Below are 17,823 nucleotides of genomic sequence, written 5' to 3'. Positions count from 1 at the left end.
TGTATAGAGAGGATATAGAAACTCATAGTACTTATCTAATGCAGACACCCCTGGTAAAAATCATCTAAATTTTATATATGTACTGTACAAATTAGTAAAAAAGCAATATGTTAACCTTAGTAACTATAGTTACCTACAGTAGCTTTAATCTATTCCTCGGTTATCTGCAATCATATGCAACATGTAGGCAGGTAGATGTATAGCATAGATTCTGAATTTAACTTAAATGAATTTAGCTTACTAAACACATACTTAAAGCTAAGTATTACTAAGTATTTTGAACTATTTTACTGAACTTCAGCATTTTCCTTTTCATCAGCTAAAATCTTATCATGTTTCCAGTTTCAGTTTCACTACAACAAATAACGGTGCACTGAGAGATATCAAGCATCATATCTCTTTTATGCGTTGTGGGAGAGATTTTGGCAAAGAGCATATCGGCATATTTGTTATTTGAATTTCGAAAGAAATTTTTGCTGATATTGTATGGTAAAAAATATTATGTATGGAGAGGGCAAAAAAACATTGTGTTCTACATTGTAAGAGGAAAAATTCTTAAAGCAGGGTCATCGTAACTCAGGGGCTCACGGTATATGTACAGTATATATATGTACAGTATATATATATATATACAGTGAAACATGGATAACTCGCCCTCGGATATAGCGAACACATGGTTAACTCGAATGGATTTGCTTGGTCCGTTCCCACGCAATGATAAATGGCTCTATATAACTCGAACACAACACTGTTAATTCGAACTGTTTTTTGCCCAACGGCTACCGAAACGGTTGCTATCGCTTTAGAAAATCACTTTATTCCAAGCCATAGAGGTAAACCTCAACTTTTCGTAACTCATAAGCGTCGTTATTACCACCATTGGCAAAATATTTTTGTCAACGACTTTTCTAAAGGTTTGGTGAAATTTGATTTATACCAAACATCCGCGTAGCGATCGCCCTTCGGAAGTGAGGTAATCTTTGCATAAACTTCAAGAAAAATCGGCAAAATTGATCGTGGGGAAAACGCTCAAAAGAAAAAGATGTCTTTTCTTTTGAGCATTTCAACAACGATCAAGTTTTGCCAATGTCAATCTAAAAAACGTCCTGGCAATAACATCACCTCAAACAACGAACCAATCTCAAGTGATAGAAAAATCTTTATACTTTTTGATAAAAACGTTTTAAACTTTACATTAGAAGCATTTAATTTGAAACAAGCCATTTGTGCTTTTGATTTATATTATAGATTGTATATGTACATGTATCTACTAATAAATAAGTAAATACATGGACTTGTGACAGTGCTCTGATAACTTGAACGCTCTGATAATTCGAACACTTTTGCTCGGTCCCTTGAAGTTTGAGTTATCCGAGTTTCACTGTATATAATGTATATACATGTATATATATACAGTACATATACAGTATATATATACAGTATATATATACAATATATGTAATGTATATATATACTGTATATACATATATACTGTATATATACTGTAATGTATATATACGGTATATACATATACTGTATATATATACAGTGTACCCTCGAGATACGATTACCCTGATATACGATTTTTTCACCTTACGAAGTCAAACATTGTGAGATCTTCACCTCGCTATACAAATTTTATTTCACCATACGATTGTGAGAAAAGTTTCGCCCGAGTTAAAATTTGGCGGTCGGTGTGCTCATAACGCACGTCGAAATAAAAAAAGACACCGAAACATAGTGTGCCGAAAACATTTTCAGAATGTTTAGAAGAGACACGATGATCGACTTCTCCCATGTCAGAATTCCGCGTGGAAAATTTCGTGTAAAATACTGAAGGCAGAGGAAATATTCATTTGTAGCGTTATAATATATTTTACTATAAACTTTTAGTCAGCGTACGTATATAACTACGAGTATCTACATTTAATTCGTTAGCTATGGAATCTGAGACTGATACAAAACGAAGGAAAAATGATTTCTATGTCAACAAAGTTGGATGTCGTAAATAAGAAGAAGGCTCCCATATTATTAACATTGTCAAGGAATATGATTGCAACCAATCAGCATTTGCAATTATTATTAAAACAAGAACTCCATTAACTCATTCGCACCCAACGCGAGTTAACTCGCATATTTATAACGTAGCTATGCACCCAACGCGAGTTAACTCGCGTCTGAAATTTACCAACTCCTTGCATCATTATTTTTAAATTATAAAAGAATATTTTTGATTAGTTAGAAAGAAAAATTTCTGGCCAATCAAACAAACTTTAAAATATGCCTCTATGAAGTCTCCGGCGAAAGTTATAACCAAATTAGTACACCCATCTCAGTTTCTATCAAAACCGGAAATTGTCATGCCGACTTGAAATTTTATCGTTCGTGATAATTTTTTTCAACTCCAGAAGTAAATATGCAGATTCAGAAGTGGTAAGACATTCAAAGACTGCATAAATCAAATAAAAACATTATTTTTAGTGTTTCAAAGTTTTTATTAACTTTTAATTTTGCCAATTTGTATCGTTATGCTCGAATAAAAATGCACTCTTCACGCTGCCAGCCGTAGTCGGACTAACGTTATCTTTCAGTTTCGATAGGATCATATTGATTCTTAGAGCTGTCTATGAAGTCTGAAAAGTCAAAAACAGAGTTATTGAACATATTTTTATAATTTGAGTTATATTGGCATATAGATTTGCTATGATTTTGTTTGAAGGATGATGCTCGTGAGGAAAAGTTCGAAGTTAGAGTTTCATGATTTTCATGTTCATCTCTAACTGCATATGTATAAATAATAATCATAAATATGTATTGTCTGTAATAAATGAGTAATTTCAGTCAAACTTTGTATATTTTGTAATTTTTATGGTGCAAATCTAACTTTGTTTCAGCAAATGACAATTTTTTCAAAATTCGAAATTTCCTGAAACTACCTTCTTTGAGGCACGGATCTACATAAAAGGGATACAAGGTGTCTATATGAATGTAATATATTTTGAAAGAGGAAACTTGGTTGGTTCTTTTGAAGTTTGATTGAATAAATTATCTCAAGTCTGTCTCCTGTAGTAGTAATTTGAATTACCACAACTTTCTGAAAAATTAGCGGTATCTGGGGCTGATCGCCTAGAAATTCGTCGGGTGCGAATGAGTTAAAGCAAGCACAAGAAGAAGCTTACAACTGAATATCTGAAGGAGTTAGAAGGCCATGCACGCGATCAGCATTCAAAAGGAGCAACCAATTAATAAGGGCGAGGAGGTAAAAGATACAGAAAACCCCCACATTGGCAGAAATGTTTCAAGTGTTTAATTTACTGATGTGGAATGGTACATTAAAACAATACATGTATAATATATATTATTTATCTCTTGTGTGGCACGTTTTTCATATTTTATTCATTTTATTGTTTCCTTTTGATTTTGTTTTATTTTCTTGTTTAACCATGTCTTTGCAGGTGGGCTTGTTATCTCCTATGTGAATACAATTCATCGTATGTATGTAACTCATATAACTAGCTACTCAAGATAGTTGATGCATTCACATTACTTTCTGAAACTTGTTAAAGCCTTGTCCTCTAGTGTATAAATACGTACCAACTTAGTACGTATGGTTACATTGATTCTTGTGCACATGTCATACAAGAAAAACTACTGTAGCTTCTCTGGATCTTTCTACAAGCGTTAGCTAGCTAGCATTTTTCTGCATTGCACCAGCATTTTTCCTTTTAAATTAGAAGAAAAATAGGACAGGACTAGACAACTTTCTTTCACCTGCTATAGATTCCATTTCATTACGTATTAAAATAACCTTCAAGTGTACAGCAACATAATTAACATTGATACGTTTTTACCTCCTCTCTGCTTTATTCGCTACATGTACCAGCTAAAGTCACGTTACTCCAAAGGTATGTACGTCCTGTATAATAGTAAATAAAATTTTCATTTTTCTTTTCGGTAGCCATTAAATGGTCAGGTGTGTGAGAGGCCGCTTTCGATAACTGCATCGCTCGGCCTTTTTTATTGAATTCTGGTTGAAAAAGGTTTCAACCAGACACGCTAAATTTTATAACGAAAGTGAAAACAGAAACTTATGAAGGATAAAATTTCGTGATAATAAGTTGAAATTCAGTAAATAATTCAAAATACATACCAAAACATAAATTAACAAACTATTTTGTTACTAATTTTCAATATGTACTGCATTTTTATAAAATTTTGGACGATTTTTACCTTGCATTTTTCCATTGTATAATTACAATGGTTTCTATACCCCGACATACGACTTTTTCACTATATGATGCCAGTCTTGGAACGGATTAACATCGTATCTCAAGGGTGCACTGTACTGTATATATAGTGTATAAATATACTGTATATATATTTTAATAGCTATAGCTAGATGCACCTACAGACATATGGCCAACTTTGAGATATATATATACATTATATATATATATTATTATTATTCTGTATATACATTATATATATATTATTATGTATATATATTATATATATAATATATACATAATGTATATATTATATTATTATATGTATATATAATGTATATATAATGTATATATAATGTATATATAATGTATAGGGTCTACGTCACAAAGTGAGTCTACATCTTTTTGGTAAATCTTAACTAACGAACAATCTTTCCTATAATAAGAGCTGTGTCTGTCTGCCTGAAGCCACAATTCGAGCGTTATAAAAAGGAATGCATTGCACAGGTGCTGAACTCGGATGTCCTGCATTGCGGACAAACACACTACTATCTGCACTACTGGACCACCTTGTGTCTCGTTGGAATAATTATGCACACACTGTTTACACAGGATGATCTTCCACGACTGCAGGGGACTGCCAGGGTATTAGTTTAAATAGAATATAAATGAACCAGGTGGTACATAAAGGTAAAGGAATGCCGAGATGCTTTGCTGACCAAATCCTGGCATGCCTGGACAACCCGCTTAATGAGCCAATACTAATGCGTGTCATAAAATTAAGCATTTTAGAAATTCACAGACACTCCCAAATCTCTCTAATTTACTAGATGAACAGATGACAAATATTCGAAGTATGGGTTGCTTGTGGAGAGCATTGGTCTAGGCCGAATCTACGCAAACAATATAAACTCCAATAGCGAATACCTTGAGACATTATGTATATATACATAGTCAGTATTACTAAATGGCTAAACTGACAATATAACTTACATGGAGTAGAATAGTAATAATTTGGGTACATATAAACAATTAGCTATAAATTACTATAAGAGTGTTTTACGCTGCTGGCTCTTTAGGTGATTCACCAATTGTGACCTGAGAAAGTGCAACTTAGCCGAAAACAATTTTGTAGTAGCTTCTAGCTAAATATTTATATTAGCTAGAAGCTGTACATAGGTAGACGTAGGCTACTACAAAATTGTTACTACTATTAACATATATTATATGTGTATAATATGTATAATATATATATATATATATATATATATGTGTATAATATGTATAATATATATATATATATGTGTATAATATGTATAATATATATATGTATAATATATATGTGTATAATATGTATAGTATATATGTGTATAATATGTATAGTATATATGTGTATAATATGTATAGTATATATGTGTATAATATGTATAGTATATATGTGTATAAGATATATAATATATGTGTATAATATGTATAATATATGCATATATTTATAAGGTAACTGTCGAACATAATATCTAGTCTTGGACCTGCCTAGTAAGGAACTTAACAAGGAATCATCATATCCTGCTTACTGCTAGAGAAAGCATAGCAAACACTATAGCAACCTGATAAGCATCTCTCCACTCAACATGTGAGTCAGCATTAAGTGATGATAAGAATTCACCTGCATAGCATACCAGTCTCTGTGTGCACATTGTTAAGGTATTCAATAATTTAGGAGATGAGTACTTTCTAGCGATCACCAGCTCTACTATGAAGTGTCAAGGTCAATTAATATATAGCTGATAGACGACGGCTAGTCATTTGATAACTAGCTGAACCATATAGAAGAGAGAGTAAAGAAATTAAGTTGCCATAACCTTCTTGTCAAAAGCTTTAGTCAAAACAAAAATTAGACTTACCTCCCTTGGTTTGCCAATGTTGTGTTAGAATATAACTATGCCTTGGTGTGACTGACTTCTATATATAGCAAACTTGGTTTTATTTCTAAAAGTTTCGCTACCATAATATAAGTTTAATAAAAAGTAGACAAAGTAATGACACACTTTGCATCTGTAAAGTAATCCGATAGGAATATAATAAAAATATTCACAAAAGCAGTGCCCAACCAAAATAAACATGCAACAGAAAGCTTATTTTCCTTAGCAAAGCATAAAAACTAGGGGCGATAGCAACCCAGTGCAACTGTACCAGCAGCCGTAGTGTTTGACTCGAGCTATTGCATAAACGTGCCTTTAGATTCAGCTTTTTATTAAAGATTCAGGTATAGTAGTAATTGAGATATCATAAAAAATATTCTATAAAGCCCTTCCAAATATATTAAGAATGAAAAGGGAATAATAGATCAACCCTACATCAAGTGTCTAAGCTAACTTCATTAGCGGCGGACCGGACAGCAATAATAGTAATATTCCGCACTTGCTACAAATGACCTAAAAGTGTTCAGATGCATCAAAGAAGTAAATAAAGTTGCTGAAACTGATCAGGTTGGTGAGATTTGAGGACTCTTACAACCTCTTTAGACACAAGTGGAAAATGGAAAACTTACATTAACAAAAAATAACCTAGGAGCAACACAGAGCTTGATAAGATAGTTGCTAGGCAACGATTCAGTCAAGCTATAAAAACTATTCAGAGAGAATATATGTGAAAATCCTGCATTTCTATTTGCTTAGCAACCTAAATGTTTTATCCTTGAACAGTTGCATCAGCTAAGGATATTCATCTAGTTAGTCATCTCAGAATTCTACTATTAACACAAAAATAGGAACAGTCTTTGTTACAACTATGATATGGTGTGTACTGCTCACTTGGAGTTGAAGGTCGAGCTGTGTGAGATGGAGATTGTAGCAGTCGTCCAGTTCCATTTTTAGGCGAATTCATAGCAAGACTGGAGCTATACATCTTTATTAATATAACTTATAGCAGTGACACCACCAGACGATGGGCGTTAGTAGAATGTGGTGAGATCTGCAGATAAAAAAAAGATTGTTACATCTGTTCCGTAAACTACGCATTGCATAAGACCACTACAAGCCAGAGTTTAATAAAAAACTAAAGCTAAAATGATTGCGGGTCTGCATTGATAGTCATTTAGCAGCTAGAGACACTGCCAGCATATTAAACTTTTACCTCTGCCACTCACCAATTGATTGCGGAATAAGCATGAGCAAAGGTCACCGATTTGCTCTGTTTAACAGTCCAATGTATCTGGTAGACAAAACTTTGTTTTATTATGATTTGTAATGCCTTACTACGCTGATAAATTTAATTTGATATTACACACTAGTGGGCATTGGTCTCATTTCCATCAGTCAGAGCAACAGTGGAACAGAGACCATTTTCCTTGTTATGGTAATAAGGAGATAACCAGCAGGTCAAACTGACACACCATAAAACCTGTATTTAAACGCCACCTCTATTTGAAGGCCACCTCTATTTGAAGGCCACCTCTATTTGAACGGCGCCTCTATTTGAACGTCACCTCTAATTAAACGCCACCTCAATTTGAACACCACTACGACAGAAAGGTTGAAAAAAGAGCGTCACTCTTTAATTGAACGCCACTTCTGTTTGACCGCCACTGACATTCTTGATCTTAACGAACACACAATAGAAAATGATCAATAGAAAAGTGTGTCCAAAACCGTTCTAATAACGATTCGATTAAAGCAATAAAAATTTATTTCTTCATGGTTTCTGTTCATATCGCAGTCTGTTTTCTAACTCCAATCCTTTACTGTTATTTTGTTAAAACACTGAATGTAACACCATGGACATAATTAATACCTGTATCAGGCTAATAGTAGTTCCTTGTTTAATGTGGTCTGGATACCTTGATGTATGTGACAAAGGTTTTAGCATTTATGATGGAATCTTACTACTACGTATTTTGAGGCTAAAAATTTGAGGCTATTTTGGTTACACGCGATTTCTCTTTATTTGAGTGAGGAGTGTCTATTCTGAATGGCATTGCGTGAAAGTTTTGTTTTGCTAAAAGTTGTTTGGATGTTAATATCGACTAGCTGAGCTGTGCAAAAGAGTAGTTGAGGTCAGAAGACACTGTGGATGGTATTGAACAGCCAAAATAATATGAAATGGTTCAGAATGAAAGCAACAATCAGAAAACCATTGGCCGAGCTATAGTTTTGTTTCAAAAATGTTAAAATTTTCCCCATGTATTAAGCCTACAAGTTTATGTCATTTGCTCTTGAATATATTTTGGTAGCATTTGATAAATTATTATTATGTAACTTATAAATTTACAGAATTATAGCATATTATTTGATAGCATTATTGCGGCTTTCTGAACTCAGCTTACAATAGATCAATGCTCGTAACTCCTGTTCTATTGCACGTGAAAAGCCAGTTTTGATTGCAAATTGTAGCAAACTTATCAATGAGTGCAACAAACTTTTATGCATCCTTCTTAAATATAGTTGTAAAATGAAAACATGCCTTTGAATTTAACACAGGCTATAAAATCAGCACAGGTTAATTGCAAGTGATAGATATCAACTGTTAGAGACATGTATATGCTTCCTGTGCATATTTATTTACAGATCTACAACAAGTTCGGGTTAATTTAAAAACTCTTGCATTCTAATGGGTTAATGTCACTCCACCCGAAAGAGAGTGCAAAACCTAAGTGCCATTCGATTCACTCGTGAGAGGGCTAAATTTATCTTCTCAACATTCTGACACGGTGTTTGAAAAATACAACGCCACCCTCTATTTGAACATTCCCTCTAATAATGCGCAGCTATAACGGAAGGCTTAAAAAATTAAGCGGCGTGGGATTCAACTAGAGGATTTACGGTATATGGTTGTTAAAATTATCAGATGCTGGTATTCCATTATCAGCAGCAATTTCGGCCAAATACCAGGTTTATCAACATTTTCAAGTGCATGAATATGGACAAAAGGATTTACGATCTTTGCAAAATATCAACCGCCAACAGCTGCGACACTATACACTTATTTTGAAATCGATTGTTTTTTGACAGAATATAATTTAAAAACTGTCAGTTCAAAATTCTAATACATGGAAGTAGAGCATGCATTAACTAAACCGTTAACGGAGTTAAATAGATGACTTCTGAGAATAGCTCATTCTTAAAGAATTACTTAAATTGCTAATTTGTGTGAAAGGGGAATTTCTATAGGATGTACACAAAATACCACTATCTCCACAAGATTTACGCGCAATGCAATTAATGTAATTCAATAACCAGTGCTCAAAAGCTAATGAGGGAGATAGAAATATGGCACAGACCTTTTGGTACTTGAGGAATATACTTGGATTTTTTTTTCGCAATTGTCTGACATGTTAGGTAACCAAAATGTATTAGAATTGACCAACATAAATCATTTCGTCTTGCGGGCATAATCATTAGCTAATCATCGGCATTGACATCGTATATTAAACGTTTGTTTTGCCGAAAACATGACCTTTTGTGAGAGTGCTTTGAGTGCTTTTGTCCCCAAAACTGACTTTTTGTTGTTTTAATGTAGAAATCAGTAATGAAAAATCAAATGTAATGATTGTTGGTACAATTAGATGTAATTTTAAAATTCTGCTAATTAACCTTTGACAAAATTAGCTTCATCAAAGTTGAAACTATTGCCCTTTCAGTTTATGGCTTGTCTCAGTGCAAAGTTCAGTGAGTGGAGAAAAGTTTAGCATTAGATATCTAGAGGATAATCCAGGACTGTATGAAGCTTTCAAATTAGTGGAGTCCATTGTTAGAACAAATAAATAGGGACAGTGATTACGAAATTAGGATGGGCTTCATGTGAAGGCATTTGCACAATTACTAAACCACATGATGAGTCATCAAGCTAGTTTTGGTAAATGTGAAGCTACAAATGCACACACACCCGAGATAAGTAGGTGAAAACAGTCAATAAGTTTAAAGGGTATTTTGATTATGATAACAGAGGACTGGAAAGGATCATCTGTCTGATTGGCATATGAGGTTCAAATTCCACCGATGAGCGAATAACTGAAAAGCTAGCCAGTGAAAAATAGATTTGCATAAATCTGTACCAAATTTTACAATTTTGAGAGGAAAGAAATTCACATATCAAGAAGCTTGACATATAGCACAAGCGAAGAAAACTGTAAACACATACAAAATGTTACACAGTTTGAAACTGTAGTACAGAGCATGAAAATAAAATCAGTAACACATGCTTAGGCATTTACTGACAAATATGTTGAGCTTAATTAGCAAAACCTGAAGCTGTGAGCACTTTATTAATACATTTTCACACAATTCTGTTCAACTAAAACAAGTGTCCGTCGGTGAATTATCGGAGTTTGATATATGCTCGACTACATAAAGAAAAGGCCAACCACACAAAATATGTAACCGTAAAGTATTAGTTGATTGTCTCAAAGAATAAATACTCCTTTGAACAATAGTTTTGTCTATCCGTGCTAGACAACACTATGATAAAAGGAGTTTCCCACATTAGGAAGCTTGGTGGTCAGAGCAGCTAGCAAGTAGCATCAGAATCAACAAAAGTTTAATCGATGAATACAAATATAATGAACAAATAAAATACCAGATACAAAAAAGACAATTAAATAAACAGCCAACCAATTACAACAACCAAACACACCACTTTTATCATATTCCTTGGAGACAGGCTCAAAAGATGGCAATAAGCAATTAACATTAGCAACACGTTACAGCAAAAGTTAAAGTATGACATCAACGTTTATCATAACCAAACTTAAAACCCCTAATTATAACTTGATGTCGACTCGAGAAGTAGCCATGGATAACGAGCAATTCTCTACCTTTAAACACAGAACTTTGACGAGTGTGCTAAAATACCAAAATGGTCATTGACTTACATTATATATCTTGCAATCCCACAAAACCAGACCTTACACGCTAATATTATGTTATATAGATAAGATAGTACATGTATATATTTATGGAACCCTAAGGCAAGCTCCGCCTCATGCTCTCCCTCGACTGAGTAAACTGAGCTGCAACAACTCTGTCTTGAGCGACTCAAAACTAGCCGAATCTAGTTCATACGAGTAGTCAACAACAATATACGATACAGAATCTGCCCTTGTTTTCACGTTTTTTTTTGTCGTGAGTTGATCATTTTTAGTCAGTCGACTTCAAATAATTAAGAATACCGAGCTGTTATGAAGTCAAAGTACACTGATTGCGTATTAGCCATAGCATGTTGCTATTAAAGGGACGGTTGGCATACGCCCCACACTTACATATTACACAAATTATAGATGTCTTTATTGTGTGTCAAGATCACAAAAAGATTTCGTATTGGCAATATCAGCTCCTAACTCTAAAAAGATGATTGAGATAACCTGCAATGATCGCTTGGGCAAAAAGATTAGAGTGAAATGTAATGAAGATGATACGATCGGAGATTTGAAAAAGCTAATAGCAGCTCAAACTGGAACACGAGCCGATAAAATAGTATTAAAAAAGTGGTACAACATTTTTAAAGACCATGTTACATTGGGAGACTACGAAATTCACGATGGGATGAATTTGGAGTTGTATTATAGTGAGTCATTTGTGTGTGTTTTTATTTGAGTTATAGTGTGTTTTTAGCTTTTTTTCATCTTATTTTAAATAGGCTTTTTTCACAAACAATCTTTCACTGTGAGAGTGTTCAGTTTTTGTTCAAATCTAAAGCTTTATGGTTAACTTTAATAAAATAACCATAATTTTAATAATTGCACAGATCTAGACACACAGTAACCGTTCTTGCAGGTGCTTGCTACAACAATATTTGGAAGATATCAGCGAAATAGTTCATGCTTATATGAACAAGTAACTTTCGAATAATATAGTCTAGTATCATAAGTTTTTGAAGACATGTGTGGATTGTTTTTTCACATTTTAGTGTGATGATAGTTAATAGCACACACGGTATACATGTCAACAAGCTTCATTGTGCATATTGAAAGTGCCATGACCTTACCAGCAAAGGTACCCGCTGTGCAGAAAACGCTGTAGGGCCTATGTTAATCTCAGCGTTCATGGTAGAACAAATATAAAAATGAAATAGACAGGTAATTCTATTGGAAATAGTTGGAGCCTGTGGCCTTATTAAAATCACAAAAGCCCCGTAATTGATGGATAAGCGGTAATATTTTGCGTAAATATATAAGTGGAACCTTTACAAAGCGTTGGTTTGTTGTACATAATGTGTGAGCATCTACAGTATATTAAGCCTAATGAAACAACTGACTACAAAGAGTGTTTTTATAGACCTTGAATCGATTGTAAAATTAACTGGATTTTCAATCAGAGTTTTACATTGATAAATGCTAGTGCTGATTTAACGGGGTGTAGGCAAATGCTTTTCAAGATTTAAATACGGCAGTGATCAGTATTTCTTCTCTGTAATATTGTTGTTCACTGTTGTCAACAATATTGTACGGAAAATTCATTCCAACTATTAAATAGGAACAAACCAACACTCGCTTATTCGGTATGACTGTTGAATGTTTTCCTAATATTACCACTTTTTATTAGTTACAAATAGCCCAATTATTCTCCTTCTGAACAATCTTTGCCTTTTTCACATTATTTTCTTGCATTATGCAATTAATCCTAATATAAAAATTTAGATTCAACTACAGAATGTATATGTAAGGGTTAACATTACACAGATAATAAGCAACAAGTCTTTCCGTTTTCATAGAGGCATTGAATGTAGAATTTTATGTGCTCTTGGTCTTATTCTAGTTGTGTGATGTTGATGTTCACTCTATGATTTTATAACTAGTAGGTTCTGCGTGTTAGTTTAATAATGAAGCAACTCGCATGACTTGCAAGAATAATTGACTCTGAGTGCCCGCAATGATTGTCCTAGCGGGCATTCATTCTGTTTGAATTCCAGTTTGCAAGAGCTTTATTGCATTTTTAACAACTTATCTATATAAAAATTAAAAACCAATCAAGGAGATCGCAGGCTTGTAAAATGTGGCATATCACAAATTCACTAATAAAAATGTTTTTAAGAATTATACGGATTACTACAAAATCGTTCAATTAAAAAAGGTCTGGCTGTTGTGACAGCCAGTAGAAACACTTAATGGATAAAAATTAAGGAAATGTATGGTCTAGAAATACTTTGACCTCTCTATGCGCTGTAGGGTTTTTTACCTTACGTAAGTACTTTTGCTTCCACTGCATCTGCTCTACAAATTTTTCATCGTGACAAAGGGACCGCTAGTTTCTTGGGACTCCCAAAGGATGGTATTTATAGGTTTCTTGTAAAGTTTAGGCTACCCAATCACTTGACAGACAACCGGTTAATTAGGATTTGTTTGCAAACAAGGAAAATCAACTGCCATTATCGCTCCATTATGCCATTATCTCGTGTTCATTTTTTAAAACTTTTTATTCATTAGTCTTTTTTCTGGCTGTCACATCAGCCAAAGATTTTTTGGTTGAACTATTTTGTATACAATATCATAAGAATTGCTATCACTAATTTGGGGCTTTGATATTTGTCATAAAAATCAATTAAATAGGTGCCATAGTAGCCATATTTAAAGAAGCTCCTAACTCTATTGCTTACCTTCTGCTACTTTGTACCTTCAAGTCTCCCAGTATTTCTTTTCCTTGTATCCTTCTGACTATTTCATTATTGACATTAAACTCATGTCATTCATCTGCCGCCTTACCTAAAGCAAGGCGTCAGCTCAATTGCTAGATACTCATTTCATAGTATTCTGTAGCGAACAAAGACACCCAAGTTTGAAATCTTCATCAAACTGTTTTTCTCTTTTTTGTTTAAATCAGAGTTTAAGCATTATAAAATCTCATGTAGGCATCTCTGTCTTTAACAACTTGAATCGTTACTCTGAGACATAACCATAACAAACCACAAACTCAAAGACACATCTAGTTCAAACAACCACATCTTCACAACAGTCAATAATTTATCAACTCTCAGATATTTTCAACTCTCACCATTTTGAGTATTACACAGTGTCGTAATATTGTCAATCACCCAAGGTATGGTCACCTTGAATACCAAGTAGTAGTAGTTGCTATTGGGTGTTAAACCCTAACATCTGCTAGCTTTTCCATGATGAAGCTCAAGAACACTGTGACCTAAATGTTCATCTTGTAAAGTTTTCACTTTCAGCTAAAACAGTTTCGGCTCCAGTTTTTATTAAAATTCTACTTGAAGATGAGCTCTCAACTTCAGGCTTTGCCCTTCAAGCACATTGTTGGTATCTCCGTCTGCTCTCAGTTCTCTCTGATTATCTTTTTCAAACCATTTCATTGAAGTCACACAGTTCAGTTACACCAAAGCAATACCTACACCAGAATATCATCAGTTAGAGACTGTAGGTCAAAAACTCTGGCAAATTAATCTGGTAATCAGTGATTGTAGAGTTCACTGCTGAATTGTTCGGTGCATTCATAATTTGGCCAAATGGTTTCTTTTAACTTTTTTTTCATATTGTTCGAGGCTAATGCAAGGTTTTTTAAGAAACCAGCAGAAAGGATTCTCCACCTTTTTTGAGTTTTATTTCATGTTTACAGTTTCATGATGACTAATCAAAAACAGTTGAAAATTGTGCAAGAATGTTTTCACAAAGTCTCTAGCTTCCATTTCATGATTGTCATATAAAACAAAATTATGCTCATTTTGCCACACCCTATTGAAAATCTTTGCTTTCACGTCTAAATTCATTGTTGCTGAAGATGGGATCCAGATTTTTTTAAAGCATTTGAACTTCCTTCGGATTGGGAAAGCCTTCAAAACAGTTTTTTTGAAAATTTTTAATTTAGCAATATAATTTTAATATGTACTGTTCAATTTTTCTGAAAAATTTAGCTGCCTATTTTGCCACATATAGTTTCCGGGGTTATTTTGACTAGACAATAAACCTTCCATTGTCAGACTAAAAAATGCAAAAATAATGTCTACTGCAGAGGCTTGCAAACTGATGACAGTTTTTATTGAGCCAGCAATGTGATTTTGTCTCAACTGTTTTCATTACTCAGTTATATCTTTTCACCTGTGCCTAAAAATGTTATATATAATGAATATAATAAAATAATATAATAAAATGTTATATAAATCCTATGCTGAAGTTCTTTTGTTTTTCTGCTTGTTTTCCTCCCTCTCTCATGGAAAAAGCTATTGAAACACTATCTATATATCCAATGACAATTGTTCATATTTATATTCATAGTTTATAAAACTGAAATGCCCACACTTTGTAACAACCAATCTTTGCTATTTCCTGCTTTAGGGCGCCATCCCTCAAAATACTACAATCTAAGTTTATAAAAAGTTTTCTTCCAGCGTGCCATCCTGTGCATTTCCTACAACCCATATACAGTGTACATGCTTTATATATTGTTTTAGCTAATAAATAAGTGAAAACCCCAAGTTCTTGCCGTTAGATTTGTTTCATGGGTACTTCTGTGTTTATTCTATTGTATAGCTTATTCATTCTGTTTGTCATTTGTTTTTTAATGGTTGAATTGAATAATAATCTCAGGGTTTTACTGACTGCTGCGACATGTAAAACAAATCTAAATTCTACAGTTAAATCTGTAATTTCCTTTAGAGTTCCTTTCAATAGGCCTATTATTTTGTGCTGCCTTATCAGTTGCACTGAAAGATGAAAATTTTGTGTTGATTTTAACCTAAAACTTTAAAACCAACTCACAACTACTATTTTTAATAACGAAATTCATGTCAGTGCATTTTTCTAACTATTATAAGAATACTTACCTCTTCTACATTCACTTAACTTGAGAATCTTCAATTATGAAATATACACAACATACAGTGCTGCATCTGGTAAAGCCTCTAAGAATCTTGTCTCGCTCAACATGGTTGTAAGCATTGCTTTTATGAACATTTCCTGTTGACCGTTCAATCATGTGTGTAATCACATGATTTATTCACTAATATATTGAGTAGTTGTTCCTGTAAATCAGTTCATTCCCAATAAAACTTAGCCATAATGAAGGCCTAGATATAGTTATAGTCAGGTTACTCATTCTACGACTGCATAAACAGGATGTAGTTGTAGTTGCTATGGTGATCTGGTATACTGAATATATACTGTTTTATTATCTACATGTACATCAATTGAGCATACTTCCTATGATTCTACATTACTTTACTATGATAATGTTGTGGTTTTGGGTGGTAGCCATGCAACATTGATTATTGCTACAGGGACCTATTAGTTACAATACAGATTAATTAATTGTTAGTGAAGGATAAATCTGAATATTTGTACTAGTTAAACTGCATTTGAAACTTGAAAGGCCTCGATTCAAGCTGTTATTTTTGTTATTGGCATTAAACAAAATTTATCTTTTTAACCAGTTTTTTAAATCAATGTTTTGTTTAATTTAAATGCACTATACATGTATTTTTGATGATTTCAATTTAGTTGTAGGCCTACACTATAAATGACTTTGTTATTTCAAGTATTCATTACAATGCAGTCTGTTTGTGTCTATTAAGGCAAATTCATCTGTTGTTTCATCTAAATATCACTTACGTAATATTACACTTTGTAGATTGATCCATGCAATCAAAGGCTTTCCTCAAGTATCTTATCCTGTTTCTACGATAAGACTGAAGTCTGAGTCATCATTATTATTATCCTTCTTTGATTGGCGTCTCTCCTAACAGCGTCGCATCTACCTACAGCCTCATCATTTACTCTGGATTTGTTTCTTTGAGAGGATTGTAAATTTGTTTTAGAATATCTCAAACTCACATTGATATGTTTATTTGCAAAAACGCTATAAAATGATTCTTTGTGTGTCAATACAGTTTTATATTCTTGTACAGTTTCATATTCTTGTGCTAAATAAGTAAATAAATTGGCTCAACACGGTAACTATATGGGAAGTGGAGTAACTTGTTCTTGCTATCAGTCTCATTGTATATATCTGCAACCAAATAAAGAACATGTAGTAGTTATCATTTGTCATGTCCATACAGTGACGTACTGCTAACCTTTTTTTAACCATAGCGGTAAAGTTGAGGTAAGTGGATGTAGGCGACCAAGAGTCACGTTGCGACTCTTGGTCGCATTGCGACTCTTGCGCTAGAGTCCATTACCAAGAGTCGCGTTGTGACTCTTGGTAATGGACTCTTGGTGGACTCTTGCAACTCTTGGTAAACAGCCGGAGACTTGGTGAACATTGGAGTCCCCAATGTTGGCGTTTGATTGTGTTTTACAATAAATACTTTGAACCATAAATTCAATAGTTTCTCGTCTTTCTCAGGGCTCTTGGCAACACTATATTCCCAAATTTATATTATTTGCTTAACTTATTTATTATTATAGATGTTCTCATATCATATATATGATTTTAAAGCTCTGTAGGCTTTGGCAGCCCACTGGGGGCTTACAGCGCCCGCCACCACGTAGAACCACGTACAACCACCACGTAGTGGCGGTTGGAACAGCTGGAGGTCGGCGGGCGCTGTAAGCCCCCAGTGGGCTGCCAAAGCCTACAGAGCTTTAAAATCATATATATGATATGAGAACATCTATAATAATAAATAAGTTAAGCAAATAATATAAATTTGG

The 17,823-nt window shown here is 33.7% G+C and overlaps 1 protein-coding gene across 2 annotated transcripts in view; it reads right to left on the bottom strand.

Moving 5' to 3' along the window:
- LOC137388941 (CAP-Gly domain-containing linker protein 1-like) overlaps window positions 1-11,211 on the bottom strand; it is a 46,361-nt gene extending 35,150 nt beyond the window's left edge. The window contains exons 1-2 of one of the 2 annotated variants that reach the window (XM_068075445.1): window positions 11,185-11,211; window positions 7,040-7,199 (exon numbers count right to left, since the gene is read on the bottom strand). In XM_068075445.1, coding sequence (XP_067931546.1) covers window positions 7,040-7,133 — 94 coding nt within the window. In that variant the 5' untranslated portion in view covers window positions 7,134-7,199; window positions 11,185-11,211. Of the gene's footprint in view, window positions 1-7,039; window positions 7,200-11,094 lie in introns of both variants that reach the window. The other variant, XM_068075444.1, reaches the window with a different exon arrangement.
- Between the last annotated feature and the right edge of the window lie 6,612 nt (window positions 11,212-17,823).

This window comes from Watersipora subatra, chromosome 2 (genome assembly GCF_963576615.1).
Source record: "Watersipora subatra chromosome 2, tzWatSuba1.1, whole genome shotgun sequence".
NCBI lineage: Eukaryota > Metazoa > Bryozoa > Gymnolaemata > Cheilostomatida > Watersiporidae > Watersipora > Watersipora subatra.
The sequence above is the reverse complement of the archived record's forward strand: the minus strand, read 5'-3'. Positions and strand labels throughout refer to the sequence as shown.